Here is a 15,454-nt window from a genome sequence, read left to right as displayed (position 1 = left end):
AAACGACGATGCGGATGCGTTTTTATGTTTTGATTTCAGCGAAACCTAGACTTCGTATTGTCACGGAAAATGATGCAGATGGGTGGTTTTTTTACATCTTTGATATCAATTGAAAATGGCTCTTCATCGCATTTAACATGATTTATTCTTGTTAAGGAAGATTTACCCGCTGAAGGGCGAGAGCGGGGCACTTCTCAATGACTGAGGCGGTAAATTTTTTGGGTTTGATTTGTGGAAAGGGGCTCGTGGCAAGCATAAGAGGTTGAGGCCAACATCTGCTCAATTGGTTAAATAAAAAAGTCTATAATTTTTGGCATTTGTGCTAATACAAAGAAATGTTAACTAGACGATGTTTCTAAGCAAAATTATGATCGAGACACCAGCAGATATACCAAGGCAGAAGAGCATAAATCAAAGCAAACAGCGAGGAGGGCAAAGCTAGTACAATTAAGCATGAATGAAAACCTCATCCTGTAAACAAGGAAAAGCAGCGAAAGCATGCCAATGTAACCGAAAATCCAACCTGAGCAAAAGCACCTTGGCAAAATGCACCAGACGAATGACATTCCGCACAAAACAAATCCGTATCTTGTCCAATTTGTTGCCACGCAATGGAATATAGAGACGGATAAGTCCGAATCTCCAACTTTTCAAGACTAATGCGACTATTGAAGTGGTTTATTGCTATATAACAACACCGTGAACATAAAATTGAATCAAGTAAGTGAAGTACTTAGATGATTTGACTCAATTGTTATATACCTGTGAATAAAGACATTACAATCTTCTTCTTTTTTCCTCCAGATGATAGTAACGCTTGTGCTAGGCATTTTTGACACTTGCATCATCGGTCGGGGCAAGACAACAACCAAGAAATCCTAGCAATGGCAACGGTGAAGAGGACGAAGTACACCACGGCAAGGGTGCTGTACAGGGCGCGCCTACCGCAGCCTCCTCTCCTCCGGTGCCGCCCTCTACATCCGCCAATGGCCGCCTCAGCTGACCCTCCGTGGCCTCCAGCTCCGTGTACCTTTGCATGAGCCACAGCATGAGCATGATGAAGCCAACGAGGTAGAAGCCGGCGGTCATGAACACCAGCGCCACCACTGTCCAAGCAGTACAGCTTGGATTGAGACAAGATCGCCAGCACGCACGTGAGCCCCACGATGTGCAAGCACACGACTTCCCGGAACCATCGCCATAGGCCACCAATGGAAGCTCTCAAGTTACGGGCCTGGGCTTTGGAGCTCTTCCTGGCGCATTGAAAACAACGTTTCGTCAGTCGGCATCGAAGGAGAGATGCGGTGAAACGTGAAGAGAGGGATGAGAGGAGTGGAGGAGGTGGAGAGAGAGAGAAGGGTCCGAAGGAGGGAGGATGAGGAGAGCAAAGTTGGCTCTGCAGAAGGAGAAGACGAGGAAGGAGGGGGAGAGAGAGGCCAACGTAGAACTGAGTACAAGGGGATGTAAAGGACAAAGACGCCTTTTGCATTGTAAAAAAAGCCAAAACGAAACAAGAGAGGACATGCTCCGTTTTTTAATTTTTTCTTCCTTTTTCAAACTTCCCGGAACCATCGCCATAGGCGCATGAGAACAGCGTTTCGTCAGTCGGCATTGAAGGAGAGATGCGGTGAAACGTGGAGAGAGGCATGAGAGGAGTGGAGGTGGGGGAGAGAGAGAAGGGTGTGGTGGAGGAGGAGGAGGAGGGGAGCAAAATTGGCTCTGCTGGAGAAGGAGAACGAGGGAAGAGAGAGAGAATGAGAGATGCGGTGAAACATGAAGAGAGGCATGAGAGGAGCGGAGGAGGTGGGGGGAGAGGGAGAGAGAGAGAAAAGGGTCAAGAGGAGGAGGAGAGCAAAATCGGCTCTGCTGGAGAAGGAGAACGAGGGAAGAGAGAGAGAGGCCAACAATGAGCTGAGCACAGGGGAATATAAAGGCCAACAATGAGCTGAGCACAGGGGAATATAAAGGCCAACGCAGAACTGAGAGTGTTAATTACTAAAAAAACGCAGAACTAAGTGTTAATTACTCAAAAAGGCTCGATTGAGTGGTCAATCCATGGCATTACTCGATTTGTCCGAAGTTTTGTTCCATGATTTTATCTATTTAAATATCGATTATACCAGCCCTGAAAATGAAACTTTGTCGGGCACGTGGCGAGCGATTGAGTCACTCATTAGATTAGGTAACCAATGGTCAGAGTGAATGACCAATTCGAGTTTAACACAAATTTGTTTCACATATCATGGAGTCGAAATCGGTCAAAAATGTCTCCTCCTTATTTGCCTTTGATTCTCTGCCCCTCCGGCCAATTTCAGGATGCACCCTCCTCTCTCTTTACTCGCTGTACTATGTTTTTCTCCCCAACTTTAGAGAATCGCCATCGTCAGAGCTCTGCACCTCCTCTCTCCTTCTGAGCATTTTCCTCATTTGTTTTTTATACACAGACGATGTAACTCCAGAGCATCTCCTCCCCTCCTCAGTCTTACCAGCTTCTTCCTTTTTCTTTTACCACAGACTCTGCAAGCACGAGAGGGGGAAGATGCTGAGACAGGCCAAAAGATTTTGATATTTTCCCATGCTCACAGGCAGGGCATTGATTGCCGCAGAACAGGTTGATAAACAAGCAAAGCTTCTGGGGCTGCTTTCGTTTACTGCCGCCCGTCAGTTGCTGCTGCTCTTCCTCTGAATCATTCGACCGTACAGAGTATTGCATCGATTTGGCAAATGCAAACCTGATCGGAAAACACCATCTCCAGCGATACTGCTTTCGTTCTTACCTCGTTACCCCGTCGGCAATCATAGAATGCGTAACTAAACATGACAATAAACTAATTTTGTGCGGAAGAATTACCAAATCGATTTAGGCATCACATGAAACTCAAAACAATACGAAGAGGAAAGGGCAAAAGAGATTTGATTTTCAGTCTTAGGTCGAATGAAGATGCGGCATTAAGTAATTGTTTTCTTCATGTTCACACTGCATGTGTATATGGCTAGTTAGGGAATGCCGTAACACCTACTAAAAATAGGATATTTGCCCTTTTTCTTTTGTTTTCATCTTCTTTGGTCATTGAGATTAAGTTGATGTTCAACATTAATCCATGTATAAAAAAGTATTAACACCTAAATTTTTGTGATTCCACATCTATCGTTCATCATATAATAAAAATTAGTACACAAAAGTGTCATTACGCACTCCTTCACATTGCATTTAATAATAGTGTTTATAATTAACTTATTTGCAACGAGCAATTTGCAATGAGGCAAAATGGATGATAATCTGTGTGACCGGATTTAAGATGAGATGATCCTTGGTTGTGCAATCTCTTGAAAAATTGCATTTGAGATTGGGTTAGATATGGACTCATTCAAGGAGAAACAGTCGGATAATGTTTGGCTCTTCTTTCACCCCACATTGTCATGCAAAATCCAAGCGGTCAAAATCAAAACGATGATGAACCGAGAACGGGGTTCAGGATAAATTGCTCTTCTTCTTCCCACTCCAGATTCGTTTTGATTGAGATAAGAAGAAAAAAAAACCGTGGTCTTAGTGAGGGGGATAAAAAAAGGAAGGAAAAGATAAGGTTCAACCATCGATGCAGAGGATCAGAAGATATCAAATTGAGGAGTAAAGGCAAGAGAATTGAAAAGGACGAGGATATCTTTCGTAAGAATCTTCTCTCCATTCGATCCCCCATACGCTCGGCCCGTGATTCCCAACTGCCAAAATATAAAGACCCCCAGCAGACGGGTCTCCGTCGACAATGGCAAATACAACTCACGGTGCAATTTGAGCAGAGTCTGTTTCCTTTTGAAATAATAAGTTTATTGCCTAATAAAAATCTTGAAGAGTACACTACCAATCTACTCTCATTGGTACTGTCTTTCTCTCTCTAGCTGTATAAGAGAACCATCTTCTCGTTATGCTTCTTTTCACGTTTCCAGGCATTTCTTCTTCAATGGTTAACTCCTTTGCAACACATTACTCCTTGTTTAGTCGCCATTGAGGAAGAGGAGACGTAGGGACCGCGTCATTTGCTAATTGGACGGATCCAGAAATTGGAAACACTAATTTATCAATTGTGGGAACAATTTGTACGTGTCACAACTCTGTATATAGCCATGCTGGTACTGGTGCTCGAAGTTGCAAGTGGAGTGCTATACTTAGAAAAATTATATTATGTGGTCGAATTTAGCAGGATTGTCATAACATATACATGGAGGTTCATGGCCTATGGATATGCAAATCTAGAGCGAAATATAAAACGCGCGGATCATGATCTTTGGAACGAGCAGAGATGTCTCAAAGCAAAAAGGAAATTATGACAAAGCTTTGATGGGAAGGAGAACTCTGGTAAGAAAGCCTACATGACTGCCATGCATTTGGCGCATAATTCACAGTCGATTGAAGATCAAAGAGACAAGAAAGAGAGAGAGAGAGAGCTCACAATAAATTCTTGACTGCAAAAAGGCGATTGGGCACATGTGCGAAAATCTCTTTCTTGATCTGATGACATCCACGATTTCTTGAGCACTATATTTCGGCCGTTGGAGGAAATAAGTGAAAATAAGCTAGGTTTGGTCAATGGAAAATGGTACAAAAGATAAATGAAATCGCATCTTTGGCCGTGCAATCTAAGAGATTGGAAAGGGGAAAAGAGACAGTGTTCCTTTCCTTGAGGGACCCCATTGACTTTAAACATAAAAGGGGGTCGATAGGGACAAGATCGAGCTTCGCAAGAAGCGACAATAATAAATCTGAAAGGAAAGAGAGAAAGACAGACTTGCATTCGTAGAGAAAAAGCTAAAAGAGATGCAAAAGAGGCCTCCTCTCTCTCTCTCGCGTCGCCACCGTAGACTGGGCCAAAAAAATATATATATATATATATATATATATGTTTTCCAGTTTAAATTATGTGTAGTGCAACGCCATTACTTTCCATGGTTGTTTGGTGAGAGCAAAATAAAGAAAGGAATGAATTACATTTTTATAAAAAAAGTAAATAAAAATAAATCCCATGCAAAACATTAATAAGTTGCATATAACTAAACTTTCTTTCAGATGTGGACTCGTTGAAAACACATCTCTTCAGTATTTCAAGTTAATGTGTATATTACATTGAGACTCTACTTACCCTAATCTATTTATTTTATTTTTTTGTTGCCGAATACCGTAATTAAATGACGCTCGATTTGTTTATGTCGTGCGTGGGAAGCCCTCAAATGCCGCATTGGAAATCTCCACTTTACCTGAAAAATACTAATTTCTTCAAAATACAATTACCAACACAGTAAATTTCATGTTGAATTTCAACATGGATGCCTTATTAAACATGACAGCTGTGAAAAACGATTCCTCCAGGCCAAATTAAGAACTTTCCACCGGAGAATTTTTTTTAAAAAAAAGAAGAAGAAGATAGCATAATCGGAATCATCAAACGCGAGCTAACCAACTTCCGTTGGCGTTCCGGCGGTAAATCAGAAAGTTGGTGTAGATAGTGCAAAACAGAATAATTCCGTGCCCCCGGTACAAGGATTTGCATGAGCCCGTCCTTTTTCGCGGGATTCTCAAATAATTAGAGATAATAACCTCATTCACTCTCGTAAGCATAACTTAGCAATTAATAAATCTGCAAGATAGGAGGCTGCAATTCGTTTACCGCAACAATCTTTTTCGCAAATGTTGACACTAAGGGTATGACTCAATATGATTGCTGAAAATCTTCAAGTCACGGCTTATTTAAATGTCATCTCAATATGCCCGATAAATTTCATTATGCCATGCCCTTTGCCATCTAAAAATAAAAATGATCAGAATAGCATGGCTCATGTTACCGCATAACAGGCAGAAGTAGAAAGCGAAAAACATATTGCAATTCCTATATTTGTGAAGGGGTTGCTGTGAAGAGCAAAATTAGTCTCGAGACAGTGATCCAAAAAGGGAAAGTGGCTCTGCACATGCGGGTGGCGAGGATAACTTGAGCAATGATTCTGTGAACTGTGATCAAGATTTAGATGACAATGAGTAGGAGCACAACAAAAATTGCACAAGGAAGTGGGTCTTAGCCATCTTAGGGCTACTATAATGCAGGCCAAGCAAATGGCTGGACAAGATGAACTTGTTTGCTTTTCAGCTTTTTAGATGAAACAGAAAAGTCGTTTTGTTTTTATTTGTTGCAGGCAAATCTGATTGGTGCCCAAACAACTTCAGAACATTGTGTGATCTCTTTCCTTTGAATGTGCGATACTATATAACTGACAAATTATAATTTAAAATAGTCTAAAAATGCTCGTATAATTTAATTTATTTATTCAAATATTTGGATAATTTTAGATTTCTTTGCCTGTGTTGGAAATTATTTTAGTCAAATGCAGCAACTTGGCGATTTCGCTACCGTGGGAAAATGAGATTGATTGAGTAGATAGGAATAGAGGGACATGGTGCTGGGTGTTATGGAGTTCAGTAATAGTAATCTTTGCAATGAAACCTTGTTAAGATATTTGATTTAAAGGATTTTTCTCTTTCTTTTTTTGTGTCTAAAATAGATTTCATATCTAAACATATGCCAAAGATATGCTCTTAGGAAAAGTATTTTCCATGGGATTATATATTGGGGTAATTTGAAAGAGAAACAAGATTGGCAACAAATATTGCAGAAGCCGCTTCTTGCAATATTTTCAACTTAGAAATTTATTCTCAATATACAAGTCAGTTTGTCATACTTTAAGCTTTGTAATTAGCCCCCACGAAATTGGTCCCCAAGCGAGGATATAGGATTCTACCGCAACAATTTTAGGTCAAACAATGATCAGAATTATTCAATCCTTTTTGTGATCAACTCTCCATAACTAGCGAGGTGATAACTCGAGATTGAGCAGCGGACAAATAACAACCACATTTAATTACGAAAGGACCATATGCCATCGAAAGACGATTGCAGCTTCTTAAGAGAGAGAAATAACAAAGACGAGAATCTCAGGTTTGAAAAGTGCGTGGATACTGAAACGAACCAACTACCCATCTTGGCATTCCAAACTAATAATCATGTGATTTGAGAACTTATGGTTTGGTAAACATATTGTAGTATAATTATGAAAATAACGATGCATGATAAATAAATAAATAAATAAAACTCTTTACGGGCTACTGTCAGTGTGAATTATCTGTTTGAATTTGTCAAAATTAAATTGGTATCCCAGTATTTTTTTTTTTTAATTAGGGCATTTTGGCCTATCCGAATCAATTAATTGGTATAAAATATACCAGATCCTAATTTATCTTAAATAGAACAAGTACCCATGTCAATTTATAGTATGCTGGCAAAGACTAACCATCCGGCAAGGTAGACCATTGGAAGGTTTTGCTTCTTTACACTACAGCCTTTGCTGTTTCATGGAGGATCCTTGACCTGGTGAAATATTAGTTTATCCAGGGACTGGAAGCTTCGTTTCTTCGAAATTCAAGTAGAGAAGAGCAGCTTAACGTTTGGTTTCGGGCAAGTATTCTAGCAGTTTCCCATTTGTGAAAGATTTGCCTTTGGTAGTGTGAGCTATATAGTGGTTCCGTCATTTACCATTAAAGAAATTAGAGTGCTTCCCATTAGTTTATATGCTATTTAACTTGGTGGTAAAAATAGTATATAACCCCACCAGCATAAATTCCAGAGGAACGTTTGCTAAGTAGGAGTGGCCATGGTAAGTTGCAAATGCTGTGAAGAAGAGGCAATAGACAATGGCAAGAATGGTGCGCTCAATCTAACGGGCTCTCCTCCAGGCACCATTCTATCTGTCTTGACTAAACCTAGGCTTCATGGTGTTCAGCTCTGCATAAAAATCCATGAGTCGCAACAGGAGCTTTATGAAACTGATGGATTTGGGAGCTGCAACCGACAAGATGAGAATGATTGGCATCCAAGGATATAGGTTGCGCATTTTGGATGGAGACGCGCGCTCCAGCAAAAGTCCAAGCCCCATGAAATACATGCTTGAGACTTGGCCGATGGGTTGCTGTTGCCTGTCAATCGAAGTCTCCAAGGCGGTAATATTGTGTTCGAGCTTTAGTTTACTTCTTGCCATGAGAAATAAGGAAAACAAGAGAAAAACGATGAAGGTGGAGGAGAATAGTAGGAAAGGACGAGAGAGGCTTAGCAGGAAAAGGGGAAAAATAATAATAGAAAAGATATTGACCAGTGTTGTTATACGGGCTGTAACGGAGGGGACGATAGTAAATTAACAAACAAATAAGAGGACGGTCCTCTTTCTTCTTCTTCTTCTTTTTTTTCTTTCGTAATGTCGGTCCAAATTAATCAGAATATCATTAGTTATGCTTTTGGAGTTAATTTCAGTAGAATCTCAATTTTTTAAACGTTCTCTATGTTATCAAATTATCTGGTCTTTTTTGCCTAAGTTGGAGAATATATAATTATTTTCAAACTCTTACCTCCCCTTTCTGATGGTTAAAGATGCGGCTGATTGTACAAATCACAAACAAATTCGTCTTCTTTCTTATGTACATAAGCAACCACACAGGAATCTCACTTAGTTTTCCCCTTTTTGGGTAGACGATGACACTAAATCTAACATTTGGCATGGAAGGGTAAAGCGTCGGAGTGATCATTAATAGTGATTGAGGAATGAGAATATAATTGTAATATAGGGGAAAAAAAGTTGGGTAGATTACATCAGTAATTACTTATGCTTTGAGCTTACATAATCTAGACCATCAGACAAAATCTCCTGGTAATATGACTTCTTTGAAGATAAGTTTACATTTTTCCTTTGATTCGAGAGAGATTTTGATCCTCGCAAATAGCATGCCCTAGATTAGATTAAACTATGAGATATAAATGTCTAACTTATAATATGCAATAACTTATAAACCAGATCTTCCTAAAGTCCGGAGGCTATGACAAAAAAAAAAGAAGAAGGAAAAAGCCGGTAACTTTTACGGTTTTCCCTTTACTCTATCTCTTTCACATTTTCTTTCCTTTTTCCCTTCTTTTATTTTTCCACACACCATTCACGGAATCACAAAGTGGAGATCCAGCACGAGTCATTAGCCGATTTTTGACAAATAAATGATTTTAAAGAAATATTTCCTAAAGTAATTTGAAGGTCACATGGTTTCATTCCTTCATGTCAAACTGGCAAAAATGCTGAAAAGGAATAGAACGAGGAAAAACATAGGCTGAATTAATCAGTGAAAAAACAGAATTCCCCTAATTACTGTAAAACAAAGTGTCCCCACCATGCCCAAACCTCTCCAACCGCCTCCCCCGTCCTCAGCCAGCTGTCCTTTTTGCTTGAATTCGTTCTCTCATTACAAGTGCATGAGCCCCACACCCCTTCTACTCCCATTGTACCTTGTTTTCGTGGTGAGCTCCTCCTTTATCTGCCTTCAGCTTTCTCAATGAGGCGCTATCTGCATTCAGCTTTCTCAATGAGGCCCTAATCATAGAGGAGCCGATTGAGACGAAAATGGCGTAGGTCTCAGAGGAGATAGATGGGCAGGGACAGGTAGAACAAACATGAGCGGGAGGCAAATAATGAGCCATGGACAGTGATGTCGAAGATGGAGGAATAAATGATCGAGACGGGGAACAAGTCACAGGAGCAAGTGGCATAGCAACCACAAAACCCACCGGAGCAAGTGGCACAGCATGCACAGGCAGAACGAGCCAAGCGAGGCAAAGAATGAGCCACGGACAGTGGTGCCAAAGATCGAAACAAGGAACGAGCCACAAATGGCACAGCAGCCACAAAACGACCTACTGGCACTGGCGGCAAAATGGCCAACGCGCCGTTCGCTTCTCGATCGGATCTAGAAATTGGATACCCGAATTGACTGGATATGGCAACGTCCGGGCCTTGTCAATAGTTTGTTTGCCAGTGTTTTGCACTCATCATTGGACTAACCAGATTAGCCACCCTTCGCTGCGATCAAGTGTGGATGGTGGAGGGACTGCTGTTCTTCGTAGCAATAGATCACTTCATTAGCTTCATCACTTTGGCTTTCACCCTGAAGATAAGGTACGTGGAGTTTGACAATTTGAAACATATGTTGGACAAGCAGTTTAAGCTAGAGTTGCAAAAACTGGCTCCCCATCATGGTCGCTTATACTGCACCTGAGTCATTATAGCCGTTATTTATGTCTTGCTTTTCTCTGCTCTTATGATTATACTTTCAATCCTTTAGCCTTGTGACCACTTGAGGAGAGCCATGGCACCCAATCTAGGGCATAATTAATGCGGGACATGTCTCTCTCTGTTTTTTTTTTTTTTTTTTTGAACAAAATGTATTGCTGCTCTGGATGGTAATTAGTGAATATCAAAAGCAAATTTTATTTTCTTTCCACAAAACCGTCTGATTGATCTTCAAGATTTATCACCTTGTGAGAGCAGAGACTATGGTTAGTCCATTGAAAAGATTGTGCTTGTGAGAGCCTATGACTATTTGACTATGCCTACACAAGCGCAGTCTTTTCAATGGACTAACCATTGCCTCTTGAGATGCTCTCACAAGGAGATGAATCTTGAAGATCAATCAGACAATTTTGTGGAAAGAAAACATCTGCTTTTGAACTTCACTAATTACCATCTAGATTAGCAACACATTTTGTTTAAAAAAAAAAAACGGAAAGAGACACGTCCCACATTAATTATGCCCTAGATTAGGTGCCATGGCCCTCCTCAAATGGTCACAAGGCCAAAGAATTGAAAGTATAATCATAAGAGTAGAGAAAAGTAAGACATAAATAACGGCCATAATGACCCAAGTGCAGTATAAGCAACCATGATCGGGAGCCATTTTTGGCAACTCTAGTTTACACTGCTTGTCTAACATATATTTTAAATTGTTAAACTCCACATACCTTCTCTTCACACATACCTTCTCTTCAGGGTGAAAGCCAGAGTGATGAAGCTAATGAAGTGACCTATTATTATGAAGAACAGCCTCCACCATCCACACTTGATCGCAAGGTGGCTAATCTAGCCAGTCCGATGATGAGTCCAGAACACTTGCAAACAAACTATTGACATGGCCTAGACGCTGCCATATCCAGTCAATTCGGGTGTCCAGTTTCTAGATCCAATCGGAAAACGAACGGTGCGCTGGCCATTTTGTCGCCAATGCCAGTGGGTCGTTTTGTGGCTGTTGTGCCACTTGTGGCTCGTTCCTGTCTCAATCATTTGTTCCTCAATCTTTGGCACCTCCTATAGCTCATGCTCGTTCTTTTGTTTTGCCTATGCATGCTGTGCCACTTGCTTCGGTGAGTTTTGTGGTTGTTGTGCTACTTGCTCCTGTGGAGCGTTCCCCGTCTCGATCATTTGTTCCTCCATCTCCGGTACCACTGTCCATGGCTCATTCTCTATTTCTCGCTCGTGCTCGTTCTTTTGTTCTACCCATCCCTTTATCTCCTCTGACACCTGCGCCATTTTCATCTCGATCGGCTCCTCGATGAACTCCTCTATGATTAGCACCTCGTTGAGAAAGCTGAAGACAGAGAAAGGAGGAGGAGGCTCACTACAAAAACAAAAAGGTGCAATGGGAGTAGGAGGGGTGTGGGGGCTCATGCACTTGTAATGAGGGAACGAATTCGGGCAAAAAGGACAGCTGGCTAAGGACGGAGGATGGGGGACGCAGTTGGGGAGGTTTGGGCGTGGTGGGGGCTGTTTTGCAGTAATTAGGGGAATTCTGTTTTTTCACTGATTAATCCAGTCTGTCTTCCCTCGTTCTATTCCTTTACAGCTTTCTTTGCCAGTTTGATATGAAGGAATGAAACCGTCTAAACTTCAAAGCACGAACAATCTTCCAATCATCTCTTGCATCACCAACCGTTGGAACTGCAAGGAGAAGGATGCGTTCTCTTGCATCACCAACCGTTGGAACTGCAGGGAGAGTCTGCTGAATGCATCCTTCAGTATTTTCACATGTACCTTCCTTTTCGCTGAAGGCAGATGCTGGAAGAATGACATTGGCACAATATACACTTTGATCTCCATGATGCCCTTGATAGACTACAAATGCATCATCGGGAATGTCCTTCAAGTTGATGTCATCTGCACCCATCAGATACACAAATTTTGCGGACTTGATGCTGTCAGAAGATTGTGAAACAAGTCCAAGATCGAGGGCCGCAGCTTGAGCAGCATGTAGAAGCAACACATTGTAACCATTCCAGTCAGGCCTCACAACATTCCCATTCTTAGTAATGGTCTCAATGGCAGAAAAAATTGCATCCGAATCCTCTCTCTCAAAGAGCCCAGCAACCACAATAGGTCATATTTGCTAATGCGGAGACTAGAAGGGGTTAGTGGCTCTCTGATTAAGTGTGAAATTATGAAACCAGATTCAGAATTTCTGAACAGATTGATGACACCATATCTGGGAATGGAAGTAGGCCAGACAGGTCTGAAGTTTCCCACCTTGTCCAGGTAGTTTCTATGTCATCATAAAGATTATCTTTCATAGGAACATCAAAATAAAACTACTTCCTTTAATCAAAAGATTCCCATAGAGATGCATTAATAATCTAAATTCTACTTTGGCAAACAGTTCAGCTGCCAAAGATATGGCATCAAGTCATAACAACAACGGATCCCAATCATCGAGTTCGAAGCCTGCCCATCCCGATCCCCATTTAAAAGAGATGATACTAATTACTGATGCTGTGCTTACAACTTGGAATTGGAAATGAGTACATGAAAGACCTCTACAAATCCCTTTCGACTCCCAAAACATAACTTTTTCATCCAAACAACAAAATGATCACACTGTGCTGTACATAAATACCAATGAAGCATTCTCCAGTTCCCAAGTAATCAATTTTGAAATAAGTGGAAGAAAAACTAAACATGGTGTGGGCAAAATCAGTGATGCTAATTAAAAAGGTGAAAATGCTAACCTTGTACACTGGATACAGCGAGTCATGACAGTCTTTACTAGAGGGCCAAGATTCTTATGGACCACTGATCTCTTCAATTCAGTGAACCGTCCTTGATCAGACCAAAAGCCATAGATTGATCCTGAAGATCACACTCACCACCTTGGTCACAAATTGGACAATCTAAGGGATGGTTCATCAATAAGAACTCCATCACCCCTTCTCGTGCTTTCTTAGCAATTGGAGGGTCCGTCTTGATCTTCATCCCTGAAAATTAAATTCTATTTATAAGAATGTCGTCCGAAAGTAACCAACAGTCTTCAACAGATGCTCTAAAGATTGGAAATTCCAATCGACATATATGACAACTGCAGGAACTAACTGGTCATCGAAATTTGCAGAGACACAACTGGTGAATATATTGCACAAAATCAGAGTATTCTATCATCTAACCTAGTATAGAACACTGTCTAATATCAATCAAAAGTATAAGCACAGCTCTCGTCTAAACAAGTATAGAACACTGTTGACTGCACGTACTTCTTGATATTAGCCACTATAACTGATTCGGTTCACAAGTGACAAGCATAAAGCCAATTACGAATTTACAGAATGTTACACCAAATGAATAACAACAAAATCAGAATACGTAGTACAGATTATAACATCATTTACTTAACCCCATGAGCACATAGTTAGATAAATCAATTCGAACTGAAGTCTGCAAAACTTCAGCAAGTTGCATTTCCCTTTCCCAACCGGAAACAACAAAATCAAACTCAAAATAAACGCATTGAAAGTTAAAAACAACATCTGTGGAAAACAACTAATCCCCCCTCCCCCCAAATCAAATTACCAGGAAGCGCGGGCATAGCGCAGGAAGCGACCGGCTTCAGGGACTTCTCGACCTTGACCAAACACATCCTATACTTGTCGGCGATCGACAGCCGGCTGTGGTAACAGAACCTCGGGGTGTCGACCCCGGCGACCTCGCACGCCTGGAGGACCGTCATGCCCTGGGGGATCTTCAAAGGGTACCCGTCCACGAACACCTCGATCGCGTTCTCCGGGTTCGGCAAGTGGAACCGGGCGCCGGCGACGGGCTTCCGGGGCGGGATCGGGCTGAGCCTGGGCGGCGGAGGCCTCGGGGCTCTGCCCCTCGGGCGTGGACCCGATCGCCCAGGCGAACCCGTGCCTCGGCGGGTCCTGGAGGAGCCGCGACGCGGCGGGCCGGAGAGCCCTCGAAGCCAGCAACCCTAGCCCCATTTCCTCCTCGCCTCTCGCGGTCTTGCCGTCCTACACCCCCGTCGGACGGAACCGGTGCTCGTCGGTCGTCGGCGGCCGGCGAGCGATCGATCGACCTCTGGCAATGGCGAGGGAGGTGGATGAGCTCGAGGATGATGGGGGTCGTCCCCGTCGGAGCTTGAATCGAAGAAGAGATTCGCACAGAGAGACGGAGAGAGAGAGCTCAGTGATTAGGGGCCTGTTCGTCCGCGTCCCTTTTTTTTTTTTCCCGGAAAATAATTTCTATTCTTTTGTTCTTAAAAAAAAAAAAAAAAAAAAACGTTTGCCTTGCATGGTAACGTTCTTCTTCTTATTTATGAACAAAAATTTTATTTTTCGTTTTCGAGAACAAACAGAAACACGTTTATTTGCATTTTTATTCAAAATTTATTTTTTTATTCCCGGAACAAAATTGGAATGGAAATGAGAAATAAAAATAAGTTATTTATTTATTTTTTGTTTTAGAAACACTTTTGAATAACATTTTTCTCTCTCCTCTTTTTTCTTCTTTTTCTTTGGTCGGCAACGCTGTCGAGGGTCGGCGACCTCGCCAAAGCGTCGCCGGATTTGGGCGAGGCCAAGCTTGCCCACCACAGGCGAGGCCGCCGACCAAAAGAAGAAAAGAAAAGGAAAAAAGGAAAAATAAAATAAAAATATTAATATTAAAAGAAATTAAAAAAATATAAATTTATCAAACGGATTTTGATTCATTTTTTATTCCTTTAACAAGTTTACCAAAGATGTTTTTTTTTGTCAAAATTATTCCCCAAACAAAATAGTTTTTTCTATTTCTATTCCTTAAAACAATTTTGAACAGAAACGTTACCAAACGCCCTTACATTTTTTCCCAAAAACAAAAAATTTATGTTTTTATTTTCGAAAATAGAAATAAGAAACAAGAAAATTTTATTTCTTGTTCTCGAGTACAATTCAAGAAACAATTTTTCTTTTTTTTTTTTTTTTATTTCTATTTCTTTTATTTTATTTTTCTTTAGTCGATCGCCCCTTGACCATGATCGGCGACTAGTTGTTGAGAGCCGGTGAGGCTTGAGGTTCGGCCTCGCTGGGGTCGGCGAGCCTCGCCGTGGTTGGGTGAGGTTGCCACCCTTGTCACCTGGTCGCCGCCTATGGCGAGGCCAAGAAATGCCACCCAAAGGATGAAAAAATAAAAAATTTAAAATTTAAAATTTTAAAATTTTAAAAAACAAAAAAATTATATAAGTTTATCAAACATGTTTCCATTTTTTTCTATTCCAAGAACATAAACTATACAAGTTTACCAACAC

The 15,454-nt window shown here is 41.3% G+C and overlaps 1 protein-coding gene across 2 annotated transcripts; it reads right to left on the bottom strand.

Moving 5' to 3' along the window:
- Nucleotides 1–11,877: 11,877 nt before the first annotated feature.
- LOC104422200 (NADH dehydrogenase [ubiquinone] iron-sulfur protein 1, mitochondrial) lies at nucleotides 11,878–14,385 on the bottom strand. Of its 2 annotated transcripts, XR_005546794.1 has the most exons (4): nucleotides 14,023–14,385; nucleotides 13,741–13,982; nucleotides 12,906–13,151; nucleotides 11,878–12,060 (listed from the first exon to the last, which is right to left on the bottom strand). XR_005546794.1 is itself a non-coding variant. In XM_039303113.1 (3 exons), the coding sequence occupies exons 1-3, from the start codon at nucleotides 14,148–14,150 to the stop codon at nucleotides 12,979–12,981; spliced, it is 543 nt and encodes a 180-aa protein (XP_039159047.1). In that variant the 5' UTR covers nucleotides 14,151–14,385; the 3' UTR covers nucleotides 12,484–12,978. The 2 variants fall into 2 exon arrangements, 1 of the variants encoding a protein (XP_039159047.1); XM_039303113.1 differs by lacking the exon at nucleotides 11,878–12,060 and having other exon boundaries at nucleotides 12,484–13,151.
- Between the last annotated feature and the right edge of the window lie 1,069 nt (nucleotides 14,386–15,454).

Source organism: Eucalyptus grandis, chromosome 10 (assembly GCF_016545825.1).
Source record: "Eucalyptus grandis isolate ANBG69807.140 chromosome 10, ASM1654582v1, whole genome shotgun sequence".
Taxonomy (NCBI): Eukaryota; Viridiplantae; Streptophyta; class Magnoliopsida; order Myrtales; family Myrtaceae; genus Eucalyptus; species Eucalyptus grandis.
This window is presented reverse-complemented; position numbering and strand designations above follow the sequence as displayed.

What these genes read in the sequence shown, in the direction of transcription:
- LOC104422200 (XM_039303113.1), bottom strand. Translation starts at nt 14,150, where the DNA reads ATGGGGCTAGGGTTGCTGGCTTCGAGGGCTCTCCGGCCCGCCGCGTCG. An exon ending in GGGCAGAGCCCCGAGGCCTC is followed by an intron (nt 13,983 to 14,022) that starts CGCCGCCCAGGC and finishes CCGGAAGCCCGT; the next exon opens with CGCCGGCGCCCGGTTCCACT. An exon ending in CGCTATGCCCGCGCTTCCTG is followed by an intron (nt 13,152 to 13,740) that starts GTAATTTGATTT and finishes TTTAATTTTCAG; the next exon opens with GGATGAAGATCAAGACGGAC.